Below are 18,017 nucleotides of genomic sequence, written 5' to 3'. Positions count from 1 at the left end.
TGTATGTTTGAAGTGTAATGTTGTTTTTATTAAATGTATGTTTTAATATATTTGAAGTGTTGTTGAAGTGTATATCTTTGAATATAATTTTTTTTTAAAACTAATTAGTAGATTTTAATTTGCATGTTTATATCTTATAATAACGATCTAAAGATCTCGCCTTTATAGGGTATGTCGTCGCTAAAATAATCTCGTGTTATAGGCTACTTTGCTGGTATTAGTGTTCCCAATTTTGGTGAGTAATCTTGCTGGTGTTAGGTCACCTTTAATGACAACCTATAAATGTCACAATTATTGATCAACAAAGACTATTTATTTACGGTGACTTAACGACGATAATTCTCGCCGTTATAGGCCAATAGCGGTGAGAAATAGAGCAATAAGAAGTGAGAAAAATCACCACTATTCACCCTCATCCTTGTAGTGTAAGTATATCTAACTTATCGATTTCGGTAAACATCAGTTAAGAAACTTGTTGATCCTAATGAACTACAAAGTTGTGATAGAAAAAGTTTAAAATTTTAAACCGGATCCAAATGAACCCATAAACCCAGATAAGTTTTGCTCTTGCTCTGCATCAGATATTCAATCCAATTAGATATATCATTTTTAGATTCAGATCTTTGAGTAGGATCAAAATTTGGATTTGGATTGGACTTGGATTCACATAATTTGATCAGTAGTTTAGGCCGGATCTAAGTCAGATTTCTAATCTAATTGCATTTTCACATATAGGGTGGTGTTTTGAATGCCCAGTAAAAAGTATCACTGGGGGAAATCATTAGGTTCTCCAACAACTTTTTCCCCTAAAAAACGATATAGTGGGAGTGTCTTTCTTTCTTTGATTAGTAATTGGATTTAAATTCATTATCAACTTTTGCATTCAGACAAGAGAAAAATTCAACTTTTGCATCCAGATATGAGAAAAATCCAAACCCTGCTAAACTCCAAATCCAAATACACGTAATTGTGGATTTTGAGCAAATCCGGTTCAGATTCAGTTTTGTCTGAACGTGGTTACCCGACTCGGAGTTTGAATTCAAGGAGTCCTGATTGGGTGCAGCACAAAACTTGTGCATTAAGCACCTGATTGCCCTCCATCAGGCCATGGGGCCCACAACAGATAGGCCCTGTCCCCAAGATGGATGGTGAACAGGTGCTTAATGCACAAATATTTGTGCAATCATGTTGCACCTAATCTTTTCACTGATTATGTTAGATGCGATTAAGTCAGATTCAATATTGCCTAGATCCGACCCGAGACTTCGTGCATACCGATGCTCATCCTACGTGGCTCCTCGGATGCTATTAGCTGACTAATTATGATAGGGCACGCGCTGGGGGTTGACCCCACCAACCCCCCACATGAAAGGAAGCAAACTGAACCGGGTTAGGAGGACCAACCCGAACTCACTCAGTTGGTGTTTTGGTAGACCCACTCACGTTTGGGGTCACCTTTTTTGGAATTGAGATCCGGTGCAATGGTGTTGCACACTTAAAGTGTGCTTCCGCACCTGATCACCTGCTGTTGGGACCCACAGGTGATAGGGTGTAAGCCTGTATCCCAAAGATGGTGCAGCAGCACACTAGAAGTTTGCAACAACATTGCACGTGATCTTCCCTCGAATCGGATGGGTAAAACGAGAGATGCCTAGTAGCGTATATGAGGGCGGACCTCGTGCAACCATTTCTCGTCCGCGGCAGGTGACTGCCTAGCGCCGGTCATCCCGTCCTGCATCCGGCTCAGATGCTTCCCCTCACCGTCTGGTCACCGGCTGGCCGTACATTCTTTCCCGCAGAGAGAAGGTCAACAGCTCCTCCTCCTCCTCCTCTTCATCCCCTCTTTCTCTGTGTTTTTCATTCTTCTTTAGGGTTTCCAGTTTCATGGAATCCACCACCACCTTCTTCCACCAGTTCCGGTGCCGCTGCTGCCGCTTCCTCCGGTGTTACTGTTGCTGCTATTGCTGTCCCTCTCCGTGAAACCAGAGCTCAAGGAAGGAGAAGGAGAAGCCCTTTGCGCTCTTCCTGGGGTTTCGAACGGTTCCGATCGAGAGAAAATTCCATTTTGGGTTAGGTTTTTTTGGTTTCAAGGTGGCGGCGATGGATCTATCGGACTCGCAGTCGACTCTGTCGCTAGGGTTCCGGCCGCTTAGCCCGCCGCTGCTGCGGACACCGATAACCGACGACTCGATATCGCTCTGCGGTAACTTTCACCGGATCCCCCTCCAGTTGCTCGACCAGCCTGTGAGCGCCGAGATCAAGGCGGATTCCGATCAGGACTGGGACAAGGAGGAGTTCAAAATTCTTGGGTACTCCATGCGCCTGAAGCGCCAGAGGGAGGCGGAGCCCTCACCCCCGCTGGCTCCGTCCTTCTTGCGGCCTGATTCCAGGTGTTCGAGCTCGGCGTCAACTAGCAATCAGTGGGGCGTGGAGATGGAGGCGAGGAGGGCGGCCGTGAGGGCGTGGGCGAACCAGCCGCTGGCAGCGGCAGACCCGGACGTCTGGGAGGTCATGGAGAAGGAGAAACAGCGGCAGTTTAAGGGGATCGAGCTCATCGCGTCGGAGAATTTCGTGTGCAGGGGCGTGCTCGAGGCGCTCGGGAGCCACCTGACGAACAAGTACTCAGAAGGGTTGCCGGGGGCCAAGTACTACACAGGCAACGAATTCATTGATCAGATCGAATTGCTTTGCCATGAGCGGGCGTTGGCAGCTTTTCATCTCGATCCCGGGAAGTGGGGGGTGAATGTCCAGCCATACTCGTGCACCTCGTCGAATTTTGCCGTTTTCACGGGCCTTCTTCTTCCCAAGGATCGAATCATGGGCTTGGATTTACCGTCCGGTGGGCATTTGAGTCATGGGTACTATACGCCGAGCGGGAAGAAGGTTTCCGGTGCGTCAATCTTCTTTGAGAGCCTTCCGTATAAGGTAAACCCTAACACAGGATACATGGACTATGAGAAATTGGAGGAGACGGCTCTCGATTTTCGCCCCAAGATATTAATATGTGGTGGAAGCTCGTATCCACGAGAATGGGATTATGCACGTTTCCGGCAGATTGCTGATAAGTGTGGAGCCGTATTGATGTGCGACATGGCTCATATTAGCGGTCTTGTGGCTGCCAAGGTATGAACTGGAAATGTAATGACACAAGCTGTTGGTTTGGTTGGTTTGGTTTTATTTGCTAAACTAGATCATTGTGATGCACCCTAACTGTTTGTTAGCATAAAATCATTGTTGGGTGTCCGCCTCTGCAAAAGTATTTTTTTTCTGTTGTTCGATGGTCCGTTTGTTTGATGTGCTAACGGTTTCTCTGTTTCTGCAATCTGCAAATTTGGGATTGGGAAACATTGGGCAATTCTGATTGTTTTTATTGAGTATCAGTTGTCGATGATTCTTGATACATTTTATAAACTTTGTCATTGGAGCCAAACACGTCCCAAATTTGCTGGCGATAGCAGATGCAATAAGATCAGCTCTTTGATACTTATAAGTTTTACTTATCAGTTTGTAATTTTTGTGGACTATAAAAAATGTATTTTTTATGTGTTCTGCTTCACAGATGCTCATATGTTATAATCTGCAGGTGTTGTATGTGATCTACTAGCAATACGTTAACTTTTTCATTGATGTACTATGAGTCATGGAAATTTAAGAGTACATTTTTTTGTGATGTTTTTTTACCTGTATTAACTTGAACCACATGTTACTGAGGTCAAATTTGTTTGTCATGTATGGAAGTTATTTTCTTTCTCCTCATTTCCATGGTTGTATTCATGTGCTTATGACTCGTTGGTTGTTTTTGTTTCTCTTTTTTCATGTTTATCTAAATTCAAACAAATGAGTGTCACTCTCTTTTAAACTTATCTGCCTAGTTTAACAAAGTGAAGTCCTATTTTTTAATTTTTTTGGTGTAAAAAAAGTTAGAATAGAAACTATGATTGTAATAGGATAGGAACTCTGCATATTGGACATTGAAATTAGTGTGAACTTCCTATAGCACAATCATCAGATCTCTTCCACCCCCACTGACCAAAAGAGTATAAAACTGAAAATTTATTCTCTATTGGAAATGAATTTCCTAAATATCAACTACCAAGGGATGAAGTTATAGGTTGTAACCATTAAAGCTGGTACAAACCAGTTATTGAAACTGAATATATGGGGAATGTGCTACTGATGGAGGCATACATGTAAATCTAACTCATATGTGCATTTGAACCATGTTATTCTATTTTCATTGCACAGAAAGCCAATTTGCTATAGAGCAGTGAACCAAGATATAAAGTTGCACATTATAACTGGTGGGGGTCTGCCTAACCCCAGCTTGCCTTTAAAAAAAAAAGATATAAAGTTGCACGTTGTAACATTTTCCGAACCCTTAAAAATTGCATTACCTGGTTACTTGGGTCATGGTCTGCTAGCATTTCAAGATATGAAGTTGCATATTGTAACATTTTACTGACTCTTAAAATTGGATTACCTGGTTATTTTGGTCTTGGGCTGCTAGCATTTTGTCTTAGGTTTAAGTTTCCTTATGCTCTTGCTGTTTCGTTCCAAGCCAAACATATGTATGTTTTGCCATACTTGTTCTATCAATCTTTCTTAATCTTTGTCAGTGTGCTGACAGCTTATCATCCTTTGTCTTTGCTTTCTAAAACTAATAGTGGACTGCATTCTTGATATTTGGTTTGAATATATTTAGCTCATGACATGCATGCACATACACACTGTCTCGGGTGGCATATATATTTCCTCTGCAAAAATTATGTGTCTTTCTGAGATATTTTAAGTATCCAAACATGATAAAAGTTGAATCAATGGGATTATATCTCACTACCACCAGGTGCATCGAAATGTAGTCTGAAAGACTAGGCTTGATTGAAGCTGTGAAGGGAAGTTGATGGCATTACAATTTAGTGTGACGTATTTGGAGAACTTTGTCAGCTGTATGTGCTAGGGGAAGTTGGTAGCATTATAATTTAGTACAACAAATACCTCTTTCGCCAGAGACAAGAGTGAATCACCCTACACTTTTATTGTGCATTTGGGTTAGGAGAGAAATGGGCACCTCATTAATGAGGATATTCTCGATGCTTGGGAGAATGAGATTTGGTAGTTTTTGTGGATTCCAAGGTCCTCTGCATCCTCTTTAACATCTATATAGATTGTCAAGGGGGTTCTATTTGAAAAGTCTAAAATTGTCCACTTTGTAGGAATTTGAGAGGACTTGAGTTTTGTTCCCCACATCATGTAGTTGTGGGAATTGTGGGCCAGGTAAGTATTCTCGTTCTCATCGTTGTATTGGCTAGGCACCCTTAATATTGTGAAATCCTGCATTTTTTCAGTAGTACATGATGAAGAGTGGAGAGAAATACCAAACATGACCGCTATTGTTCTTTTGATAGACGGGCCAAAACCCTAAAAGTGCAAAAAAAAACTTGCTTTTCATGGATTTGTAGGTTCTCCAGGTATTACACATTATATTCATATAGAGGTGTAATTATGGTGGCAATGGGTAGTATTGTGGGGAGAAAAATGGTCGCTAGCTATGTAACATGAGTACTTCTATTAGGCCCCCTTTACCTACGTCATACCCATACTGGTAACTGGGTAGTCCTAGGTATGAGTCAACTATGTTTCAAACTTGACCCATTTTACCCATCTTATGGTCTAACCAATGTATAGTCTATGCTCGGCATCAAAAGTGTGTACTGATAACTAAATATTTGTTGATCATTATTTGATAATTAACTATATATTTTTGACATGCTTTAGATTTTTATTTCGTACTTAACAACCCGTAACTTAATAGTATTTTGTAAAATACTGCCTACCACTTTTCTGGCCTACCGCGAGTGAACAGGTGTTTTCAGTTTTTTTCACAAATCTGACCCTGTAAATGTGTCCGACATGGTCGAGTTGCTAGTAAACAACACTTGGATCATGCATTTATCAAGGTACTTTGACACATGTGTATGTATGATGGCTCATGCAATTAGTGTTGTGAAAAGCGTCGAGGCGTAGCGAGGCGCTCCACCAAAATCTGAGGCCGAGGCGTAAAGCGTAAGCCTCAAAGTTTTTTTTTTTAAAACTTAAAAAAACTGTAAAAAATATCTAAAATTATAAATAAATAAAAAATTCTTTATTGATGAAGCAACAACCAACAAGAAATAAAAAATCTCAAATAAATACTTAAAAAATATGAGATTAACACGTAAAAATAACATTAATGCAACAACTTGATCTATGTAAGTATCTAAGAAATAAAACATAGAGCATTCATTAAATAAAAAATTAACATTAACAACGAAATGCATATTAGCATTAACAATATCATGTCATAATTAGAAAATGCATTTTAGCATTAACAACCAAATGTTTATATATATATATATATATTAGAAAATCCATGTTTTCATTTCCATACATATAATCAGTGTTGTGACTGCATGCAATTGCATGACTTGATTTTGCCACTAAAACGGTTTAACGTCACATTCTAGAAGAGATTATTGCTCCTACGAAATTGAATACATTGAAGAAGTTGACACGATGATATTAATTTTCTGTGAAACAAAGCAACTAATCTCAATGACTTCATTAACGTGGTTGCTTTGAGTGTCTATTAGACTGCAAATTGGTGAACCTCCTACTAAGGGTGTCAATGGATTGGGTATGACCCGATCCTGAGACATATTGGATCTTATAGGGCCAGAGTTTGGTTGCAAAGAAGGGATTCTGATTAATTATTCAGGTTGGACCCATGAGGTCCGATTATTATATGGGTTGGGTATGGTTTATAAAATTTTATACCAAACCATGTCTGACCGGAGTTTTGGTTAAGATTCTCAAATTTTCAATGTAAAATAATTAAAAATATTATTTTGCCAGGTATCGACTGGGTCTAGTTTATGTAATTTTTATCGGATTTGGGTATAGTTTTTCTTATAAAAATCCAGTTAAACCCGAATCTTGATATGATACCTACATTACTTAGTCGAATTCAGGTTTGGACCCACTCATTTTAACATAGGTCCAACTGATGAGTTGTGGAGCCTGATTCAGAGTTTTTGCCCTTGCAGTAAGGGGGGTTCGGGGGCTCCTCCCGGCATGGGTCTCAGAAGATGTTTTTTGGGCTTATGTTTGAGACCCAGTATCTTATGGATCAGACCCGATTTGTTTAGGTTTAGGGCTGTCGCCCTTGCCTTGTATAAATTCTTTTTTTTCTTTCTCTCTTGTATCTGTCGAGAAAGAGCAATAAAGTTTTTCTTCTGGGCGGTCATGGTTTTTTACTCCCTCTCGGATTTGAGGGGAGATTTTTCCACATAAATCTGTGTGTTCTTGCTGTATTTTGTTTCCTTCGGTTGTTTCTTGCTCGCGGTTTTTTAACACCAACCCATTGACACCTCTGATGCCCTTTTTTTTTATATTTACACATAGAAACCACCCCTAGGATTAGAGACCTAGTCGTGTTGGCTTTGCCGGACGTACTTACAGTCAACGGGCTTGAACATGGTAGTAAATGCCCTTTTTACTAGCAGCTTAGTTAAAACTGCTTTAAAAAAACCCTATTTTTTTGTCAAATGAGGGCTTTGACCCTCATTTGACTAAAAAATTCATGGCGTGTATGCCTCGGTTTGAGGCGCGCCTCGCCTTGAGGTGTGCACCTCAAGGCGTATGAGGTGTACACCTTGGGGCTGTTGCGCTTTGTACATGTGCCTCAAGGCATAAAGCCCCTCACCTTGAGGCGAGGCGTGCTTTTTTGTGCCTTGAGGTGCGTTTTTAATAACACTGCATGCAATAGAAAACATGCCTTCAGCTTGAGTTGCTTCATCCTTTCATGAACTAACTGTATGGTATGCACCCTCGTATTTTGGCAGTTGGAACTTGGAGGACATATTTAAACATCCATGCATAATAGTGAATATTGAAACTTTTGTTCGGTAGTTACTAATTTGTTCAATATGGTGTTGCCTGCAGGAATGTTTAAGCCCATTTGATTATTGTGATATTGTTACATCAACAACTCACAAAATCCTCCGAGGTCCGCGGGGAGGAATAATTTTTTACAGGAAAGGCATGAAACCAAGGAAACGAGGGTTGTGTGGTTTTCAGTCAGATGAAAATGACCAGTATGATTTTGAAGAAAGGATAAATTTTGCCGTATTCCCATCATTACAAGGTGGACCTCACAATAACCACATTGCTGCTCTTGCGGTAGCCTTGAAAAAGGTTGTCAGCCCTGAGTACAAAGCATACATGCAACAAGTGAAGAAAAATGCTCAAGCTTTGGCAGCTGCTTTGCTTAGAAGAAAATGCAGGCTGGTTACTGGAGGCACAGATAATCATTTGCTATTATGGGATTTAAGGCCTCTGGGTTTAACAGGTAAAGATCAACTTTAATCTATTATGCCGTGTTGCCACTCTCCATTGAGTGTTTCTGATGTCAGACTGGTGAACGAAATCTTTAGACCTGCATTGCACTATGCCATATGTTTCCTCTTGTTTCTGCTGTTTTTGGTGGTTTGGGTGCAATTAAATTGGTTGCTAGCAAAGTCACCAATATTAGCAATATTTTGAGAATATTGCTTTTTTAAAAGTGAAAAAGAAAAATATTACAATATATTTAAATAAAATGACATTAACATCTGGAAATTCCCTGAGAATCCTTAGAAAGTAGCAAACAATGGTTATTTTAAAATTGCAATTTGATTTTCTATGTTATTGATAAATGTAGATTTCTTCTGAACATTGTTTCTTTTGAAACAGACACTAATTAAAATTATTGCTAGTTTTTCCTTTTTAAAAAAATTTCTTTTTTTACTGAGTTTATAGAAAACTAAATAGCCTTTGCTCAAGATATTGGTGTCTGTGTGATGAATGTTTAAGAGACCTTATTTGATAATCTTATTTTGCATGTTTCCCATGACTCGTATGGATGGATTTCTATCTATTGGGCTCATCGATTTTCTAATATCACACTGAATGTTTTGCGGATCTGATGGTATAAGTGTGATCTTTATTGTTTTCTTAGTGGGGAATGCATGTTACTGTTACATTAGGAGATTTTGATCTTTAGACAGGTTTAAGGGAAATTTAAAAGTGAATGGCCCACCATGCACCAAAATTTTACAATAAAAAAATCAATTTTTTATGTACGTTAGTTTTCTAACTGAAAGTTATTTCTTGAAAGCCAACACAATTTTTCAGTTTGAAGTGTATTTTACAGAATAAGTTAGTTTCTCTGATGCTATTTTTAAATAGTTTAAGTCACATTTGGACGCATTCTAATATTGCAAAATATTGCGTGATATTGAAACATTGTCTTATTCACCCAATTTCTAGCATGCTTAATATTTTAGGTAAAAGGTAAATATTTGAAGACCTTAAAAGTAGGAAACTCTCCGTTCCCCACTTTTATAACCTCTTTATCCTAGAAAATAGAACGTAACTCCCCTCTGTTTCATGAAATTAGGAAAGAAGTTCTTCCTATTTCTCTCTATTTTAGTACATCATTATATTAGCATATAGCAGTAAATAGAAATAAAAATATCTTCATTCAGGAAAACTATGACCTTATGTTTTTAGGCTCCAAACATACCCTTAATTTTTGTATACAATGCAATGATGACCTATAAAGGTTTCTTCAAGTAACATTATGCACAAAGCTTATGACTTTGATACTTAATCTGGAGATGGTATACATGACGTGAATGACAGGATGCTATGTCACATGGGTGCGGGTGCGTCACTTTCAAAAAACTTGGGTGCGGCAATATATATATATATATATATATATATATATATATATAATTTTTAAGTTTTAACAATTAACAATGTTAACACTAATGAAATAAAAAACAATTATCACAATATCATCAAATCAATTCATCATCATGCATGCAATAAATCAAATTAACAATCTACAATTCTATTCTACATCATAAAAACCAACACCACAATTATAAAAACAATCAAATAAGTAAAGCAAAAAAGAAATAAAATTATATAGTATACTAACAAAAGAAGCAAAAAATGCCTAATTACATATCAAAAGTATATCCTACTCAACGCATATGACGATGAGGTAATTGATCATAATAATTTTCTTCTTCATCATCAAATGCATCGTAAGAAGGAAGATTGGGCTCAGATAAATCTATGTTTGTAATGCTGAAATCATGCTCTCCCTTTAAGTCACACTCTTATGGGTTTACATCCCAAAATTTGGATGATTCCTGTCTGCATTACAAACCCAATTTGAAAATGTTAAATACAAGTATATTTAAATGAAAACACTAAGAAATAGTTAAATAACTAAGAGAGCAAATTAGTACCTGTATTCATTATTGGTTTGCGAAATTAGTTGAAGATTTGAATGAACATATACTAAATCCTCTACACGCTTGCTGGTGAGTTTGTTTATCTTCATGTTGTGGATTTGAGAATATGTGCTCTAATTTCGTTCACAACATGATGAACTAGTAGGCTGAGATAACAATCTCAATGCAAGACATTGGAGAAGAGGTGTTTCTGATCCAAATGTTGACCACCATGTAATAGGATCTATATTATCCTCATTTCTCATGAGTAATGTCTGTTCATATAATCTCAAAGATGCAAAATTTTCAAACTCTTGTGTGACTTGATTTAGAATATGTAATTCTGGATAAAGTCTTGTCATACACATATTTCTATGTCTTGATAGCTTTGGGTCTAAATTTGGAGGGACACGACCAATACCACATTCCTGTCATTTTTTGCATAATATTTTGGATTAAGAGAATGTGCTTATTTAATGCAAATGAATGTTGCTCTTATCCCATCTTCTGATTAAAACTGAATGAATATGGTTAAAAAATTTCTGAATCATCAAATGCAAGATTTTTTTTTCATGCTTGAAAACTACAATTTGTATTTTTTCAATCATATTATCCCACATTTTATAAACTTTGTGAAGCATGGGCTCATCCTTATCAACTTCTCTCAACATTTCCCAAATAGGTTGAGTAAATTGAAGAAAATATACGACTCTGTCCTAAAACTCATCATCAACAATAAATTTCTTAATTTCTTGAGCCTTGACATCATCATCAACACGATAGAATGTCAATTTCTCATCAGTCACTATGTTAACCAAAGCATTCTTCACTTCCTTAATCCTCTTCACCATCATAATGATGGACGCAAAACATGTTTCAGTCATCTTCAACAATTTCATGTCAGAATGCCTATTAAATATAACATTATCATGATGATGGTTGACAACAAAATTCTTAATGCTTTTGACATTTTTTTTCAATTCTTCAATCTATGAACATAGAGCATATGTTGGTGAATTTTCTTCTTCTTTGGGGTTGCAGATGCTCTTAAGGGCCAGATTCAAGCTGTGTGCTACGCAAAGAGTCCAAAAAATATGAGAATACTCACTCTCCAAACTTAATGCTGCACTTTTACAAACTAGAGCGTTGTCTATTATGATTTGTACTACTTTCTGATCACCCACTTCTTTTATTACTTATATAAACAACTCCTTCAAATACTCAACATTTTTATACTCCCCAGATATATCAACTGCTTTCAAGAATATTGAGTCATTAAGCGAAGAAGCAATGAAATTGATTAGTGGATGCCTTTGAAACATCTGTCTACCCATCAGAAACAATGGAAACTCCATTTTGCTCTCATGAATATTTTTTTAATTTCTAGCAATCTATGAACATTTGCCCTCTCTTTTGCAAGAAGTGTGGTTCATAGTTTTTATGAGATCAGGTGTATATAGTCACTCAAATTACAATTTGCCAAAGAAGTAACTAAATCCTTCCAATAAAGATTTCTACCTGCATTAAATGGGAGTGAACTAGAATAAAAATACCTTGCTACTTTTCTATCTTCTCCCTTCCATATGTATTGAATGATGCTTGTATCGTTCCTCTACCTCTACCTCCTCCATTCATTTTTTTTTTTACATCTTCTTGGTGACTTAAAAATGGCACTCTAATTGCACAAAAATTACTCATTGTCTTCCTCTTCTCATATTATTTTTGTATTTTCTTGTATTATTTTTGCATTGCCTCATCAACTCTTCTGCATCTTGAAATGCCATATCCTGATATCTTCAACAAATGAGCTTTTAACTTTTGTGTAAGACTCAACAAAATCTCTTTCACAGAGCTTGCATCGAAATCTCTTGTTTCCACCACCTTCTCCTCCAGTTTTTGCAAGCTTATCTACATGTACCCATAGTGGTCCCAGATCATCACTCCCACTACAACTATCAGCACTAGCAGCAGAACTCACATGTGGGGATGAGGATGATACAAGTCCTTTCCCTTTATCCGTTATTTTGTCTTGAAAGCACAAAAAAGTTATAACTTATATTAAAATCAATCAATTATGCACACAATTAAGATTTATCCATTATTTATAATGTTGAGTGCAAAATTCTAAGTCTCCATTCATTAAGAAAAAGGAAATGACACCAATAAGTTTACTAAAAATATGTTTAACAAAGTATAAACACGAGACTTTTGTAGGTTTTTTATGTTTTTTTTTAAATCTCACCATACAGACGTGATCTACATGCTCAATTTTACGTGAACCTGTTCTCAGATTAGCTAATTACAACATATAGGCAGGATCTTTTAAAGCTTGAAAATCAACTGCTCAAAATTCTCATAAATATTCAAGCATCCAAAAGTAATTTTTTTGTCAAAAAGTAGACACTCAGAGAGTCTATTCCAAGCAAAAAAAAAACATGCCAATTGCATCTACATTGAATTCGCAAAAAAAAACAAGCATTGGAGGAACCTAGTTCACTCTTTGAAAAACATATTTCAAGTAAACCTATTCTAGAACACTTACTACAAATACGTTTACCTGAGTATGAACCAAGATTTTCATGTTTTTTTTTTCTTAAATCTGGCCATACAAATGCAATGTATGTGTTCGGTTTTACGGGGACCAGCTGCTGGATTGGTCGATTACATTGCACAAGCAAGGTCTTATAAGGCTTAAAAATTAGTGGCTTAAAATTCTCATAAATATTAAAGCATACAAAAGTCGCATTTTTTGGTCAAAACTACACTATCCAAAACTAGATTCCTGACCAATGGCAACAGAATTAAGTAGTTCACACTACACTACAGTAAACATATAATCACTAAAATATATTACTGAAAATATGTTTGCTGGAGTAACGATAGAAAATTTGTCCGTCGAGTGAGAGAGACAGTGAGACGAAGAGCGAGTGAGAGAGACAGAGAGAAGAGAGGCAGTGAGAGTGAGAGACAGAGAGCGAGAGAGCGAGTGAGAGAGACAAAGAGAAGAGAGGCAGTGAGGGTGAGAGACGGAGAGCGAGTGAGAGTGATAGCGAGTGAGAGAGACAGTGAGAGTGAGAGACGAAGAGAGAGTGAGAGAGATAGAGAGAAAGAGAGGCAGTGAGAGTGACGAAGAACGAGTACATGAGGAGGAGGGGTTGGAAGGAGTCGTCGGCATTGGGGTCGTCGTCGACTTCAGGAGGAATACTCGGGTGTCCTAATCCTCCTCCCCTCAGCCCTTTTCATCGGGCCTTTTTTTTGTCCAAAAAATGGACATAAATGACCCTAGGTGCGTTGACTGCACCTAGGGTCCGGTTGATCGCACCGGGTGCCACACACGCACCCGCGTCGCGTCGTGTCGATGTGGGTGTGGCACCCGGTTGGCCGAGTCCTTGTGACATAGACAGGATGTAACAAGTGGCACTATGTGGGCTGCGTAAAAAAATATATATGCACACCATAAATTTGTTCTATAGTACTGACGGTTGTTGTGCATGTTAAGAATGCATGACAGGAATTCTGATAATTTAGTCTATAGGTGTTTTAGTTCATGTCAGGAATTCTGATGATTGTGTATAAATATTTCAATTACATGATTGTCTTGTTTAAGGTTTTTCATTTGCCTTGAGTTACTCCTTTATAGCTCAAATATGGGTCAACTTTTTTCAAGTGCATTGCTTTATGCTACACAAGCATTGCAATTGACAGACCTTTTTTTTTGTTTTTTTCCTGGAAAGAACTATTATGCAATTTATATATTGCAATAAAAAGTACAACTAATTGTTTAAACCAAGGTTGCCAGACTAAGAAGCAGAAAATGATACGGGAAGCGGAAGCGAGAATCGATGCATTTTAAAATGTATAGGAAGCGGAAAGCGAGGAATAAAAAAAGCAATATAAGAATTGAATGAGAATCGAAATGGAATGCAAATAAAAACTAAAGTAAAAGTGACTATTCTTAAATTTTATGATTTTTTTAGTGTAAGAATTAATTTTTTAACAAAATATAAAAATAATGATTGCCAATTTAGAGAAAGCACATGAAAGTGAGTGGGAAGCGTGAGAGAAAACCTATGTCACACAGACTCGGCTTGGGAGGCGATGCACTCGCGTCGACACACCCCGACATGGGTGCGGACACGGACACGGGTCGGACTCGGTCAACAGGTGTCGGACTCGGTAACGCACCTGGACCGAGTCCGTCCACATTTTGGACTCGGTCAACTTTGACTGAGTCTATTTTTGTCCATTTTTAGGATAAAAAATGTATAAAAACTAAAAAAAAATTATCTTATATATATATATATATTTTAAAATATATATACTGTGCAGTCTGTCTTTAGCAGAAAGACTGGGCAACTGCACAGTCTGCTAAAGACTGCAACAACAGAGTCTTTAGATATATTTTTTTAAAAATATATATACATATATATACCCGTGTCCCCGTGTCCAAAATTTTTGAAATTGAGCCGCACCCGTTTCGCACCCGCACCCATGTGACATAGGAGAAAACACATAAAAAACATGAAAATTGGAGTGAGAAAGCATATAAGACGAATAGATGAAGCATGTGGAAAGCATAGGAGAAATGTGGGAGAATCGAGATTCCTATCAAGTTTCGGAAGCTAGGAGTATCGCGTTAACAAAGCGAGTTTCCGGTAAACGAGCTTCCCACCTATCTAAGAAGCTTTCAGTAACTCTGGTTTAAACATATGTTAAAGCATCTCCATAGTTTTGTTTACTCTGGTTGTTAGAATGTACAAGGTAGGAAAAATTATTGTTTCTTTGGGTGCTATGTCATGGATGACGTAATCTGGACGAGTGAATGACTACTTATTGTTGTGATGCTTAGAGTTCATCATGTCTTTTTCCCTCCTTTATCAGTCAATGTGTACACTTTGACGTCCTGAGTATTTTACTGTAAATGTCGACTTTAGGCCAACTCTTATCATTGAGTAAAACACTTGCCTTCAATGACATCTTGATTTTACCATCAACTAAGGGGCATTATTGACTTAAAGATCTATGTGTGTTTTTGTTTGTGAAGCACCCCTAAAAGAGCTGGCAAACTTCTTCAAAGATTTCAATCTTGTATCTCTTTTCTGTTGCTAGTTGACCGCTATTCTTTTGGCTTGAATGCGTTGGTGCTTTTTCGTGCAAGTTGAACAGTTGTTGCGCCTGCAGTTTTTAATGTCCATCAGCATTGTGCTTCATAGTGGTAGATGATGAATTGTATTTTTTAAACATCATGTGGTATGAGGGTATATGGTTGTGGTTGATTGTTTGCCAGTTAGCACCCCATGTGATGTTGAAACATAAGTGTTTGTTTTTTTGACTAACCTCAGCAAGTGGGGTTCTTATCCTCTGCCAAGTTTATATGCCTTCAGATGCCGGCTGGTTGCCATTACTATGTAACCAATGTGGTGCCAACTCCATTTGATAAAAATGTTCTGGTGGTCCCCAAAAGTTGCATCGGTTTACTGAATTTGCATAGCTGTATTTAATTATTTGTGTAACTGTAAGATGCATGTATCATTGTGGATAGGGTTTGCCGACCAGCCCAGCCCAGTACATAGATATCAGATTGATTGGTAGTTGAGGCTTGTACTCATGATACAGTCGTACAGGTTGTGACCTTTCCCCTCTTTAACTCTTCTCAGGTAAAAACTATGAGAAGGTTTGTGAAATGTGCCACATTAGCCTAAACAAAAGCGCAATATTTGGTGATAATGGTGCTGTTTCCCCCGGCGGCGTGAGGATTGGTACGATCATCATTTGAGCGTTTGCACCGTTTTGTCACAATTGTTAAGTGTGTGCTCGTTTTATAATCGAAGTGTGTATTTGTTGATCTCTCTCATGCTCTTTTCCTGATCAGGAACCCCTGCAATGACATCGAGGGGTTGTTTGGAAAACGATTTTGGGACGATCGCAGAGTTTCTTCTTAAGGCAGCGCAGATCACAATCGGCATACAAAGGGAGCACGGGAAACTACAGAAGGGTTTCTTGAAGGGCCTTCAGAGCAACAAGGATGCCCTTGAACTCAGAACCCATGTCGAGAATTTTGCAGCACAGTTTGCTTTGCCTGCATTCGACATGTGAAGAGAGTTGACGTGGTTGCTGCAGTTTAGCGAAGAGCTTGTAGGGGTTCCTTGGATATGGAGGAAGATGAGCTTGATTGGGCTGTTCCTTTCATGTCCTCATTTTGTGTATATGGTAATAAACTGCATTTCATTATTGTTCTTGATGAGAGGTCAATATGCACCTGCAAATGTCCGTCTTTGTTGCTGCCATCCTGGCATTCTTAAAAAGCCTTAGGTGAGTGGGGTCACAACTTGCCAGCCTAGTTGGGATGCAATTGCATGCTCCATAAGTTTTCAGCTCCTTGGGGTTGTGGTGGGTGGGACACGGTGCATTAGTGCCCTGGTCCCAGTTAGGCTCGGCAAGCTGAACATGCTTGGTTTGGCTTGTGCAAACTTATGTAGTAATTCAATATGTTTTATTTGATACAATGCAGTGGAGAATAAATCATCCTTGTAATCTACAGTTTTAGAGATCAAATTTTGTTACTTCCAGCTTTGAAGCAATGTTTTTTTGTTGTGAAAGAGTCCACCTGAGCTTGGCTCAGTAGGTATAGGGTTTAAATCCTATTGCTTTTGGCTTTGAAACAATCTATTCTTTTGTAAACGAGCCAACTCGTGTTTGGCTCGTTTTGGCTCATTTAGCTCGAGCTCTGTCATGCCTTGGTACTCTGCTTCGCTCTCCACAAAAATGAGCTGATCTTGAACACCTGAAGTTGGTCTATAATTGTTTGCTTAATCTGGAAGAAGTTATGTATATTTTTATATAGTTTAGTTAGTAGAAACATGCATTATGCAGTTCCTTTCATGTTTAGATGTGTTTTTAGAGCAATTAAAAATCAACAGTTAGCATTGCATTAAAATTTAAATCTAATTTTCTAGTTAATTTGATAACCTATGGTTTTTAGTGAATAAGCAATGACGAACCCATCTGGTAGATAAGAGATGAAAAGGTTTAAGAGGTACTGTGGTTTTTTGAAAGGCAAGTTGGGGTTAGGCAGACCCCTACCAGTTATACGACTATAGCATTGGGATTTGAACTTGCAACATCTCAACACAAGGTGACGTGCACTAGCTTCTCTTACCAGACAAGGCGGAGCCCCTGTTGGTTAAGAGGTACTACTTTTCTTATGTATAAAACGCCATTGTTTGGGATGTTTAGTTTTTGAAAATGTTAATTGTTTTCTAATAAAAAAGTTCATTTTTTTGGTGTTAATGAATAATAATTTAGGGAAAAAATTAGAGACATTCATAATGAGTTTCCAACATTGATCGACAGCAAACAGAGGAAATCATGGGACCTACACTGTGGCCTGCTCGTGCTCGTGCTTGTGCTTAGGATTCTACAGTTGCAGTCTACCAGTAAAGGTTCTTTGGCCGACTGAAAATTGGGAACTGAAAATCTGGACATTTGGATGCTACGGTACAGTTTATCCCATGTAAGGCCACGTTTAGAAGTGGGAAAAAGGTATGAAAAGTGTAGATGGGAAAGAAAATATTTTCAAACTAGTATTTTTTTCAAAAAACCTGAGCTATTATTCATATGAGAAATTTCTCCAGTTCTAGAGGTGAAAATTTTCATATCCCATCCTCTCTCTCTCTCTCTCTCTCTCTCTCTCAA

The 18,017-nt window shown here is 38.0% G+C and overlaps 1 protein-coding gene across 1 annotated transcript; it reads left to right on the top strand.

Moving 5' to 3' along the window:
* Positions 1 to 1,961: 1,961 nt before the first annotated feature.
* Positions 1,962 to 16,860, top strand: LOC149817132 (serine hydroxymethyltransferase 7-like). Its single transcript, XM_089987234.1, has 4 exons — positions 1,962 to 3,123; positions 7,981 to 8,386; positions 15,980 to 16,081; positions 16,195 to 16,860. The coding sequence occupies exons 1-4, from the start codon at positions 2,101 to 2,103 to the stop codon at positions 16,416 to 16,418; spliced, it is 1,755 nt and encodes a 584-aa protein (XP_089843360.1). The 5' UTR covers positions 1,962 to 2,100; the 3' UTR covers positions 16,419 to 16,860.
* The last annotated feature ends 1,157 nt before the right edge of the window (positions 16,861 to 18,017 follow it).

The sequence above is a fragment of the Nuphar pumila genome, chromosome 14 (assembly GCF_984573655.1).
Source record: "Nuphar pumila chromosome 14, dmNupPumi1.hap1.1, whole genome shotgun sequence".
Lineage (NCBI taxonomy): Eukaryota > Viridiplantae > Streptophyta > Magnoliopsida > Nymphaeales > Nymphaeaceae > Nuphar > Nuphar pumila.
The sequence above is the reverse complement of the archived record's forward strand: the minus strand, read 5'-3'. Positions and strand labels throughout refer to the sequence as shown.

Coding starts and splice junctions, on each gene's coding strand:
- LOC149817132 (XM_089987234.1), top strand. CDS start 2,101: ATGGATCTATCGGACTCGCAGTCGACTCTGTCGCTAGGGTTCCGGCCG. Junction 8,387..15,979: donor AAGGCCTCTGGGTTTAACAG/GTAAAGATCAAC, acceptor AACTCTTCTCAG/GTAAAAACTATGAGAAGGTT. Junction 16,082..16,194: donor CCCCGGCGGCGTGAGGATTG/GTACGATCATCA, acceptor TTTCCTGATCAG/GAACCCCTGCAATGACATCG.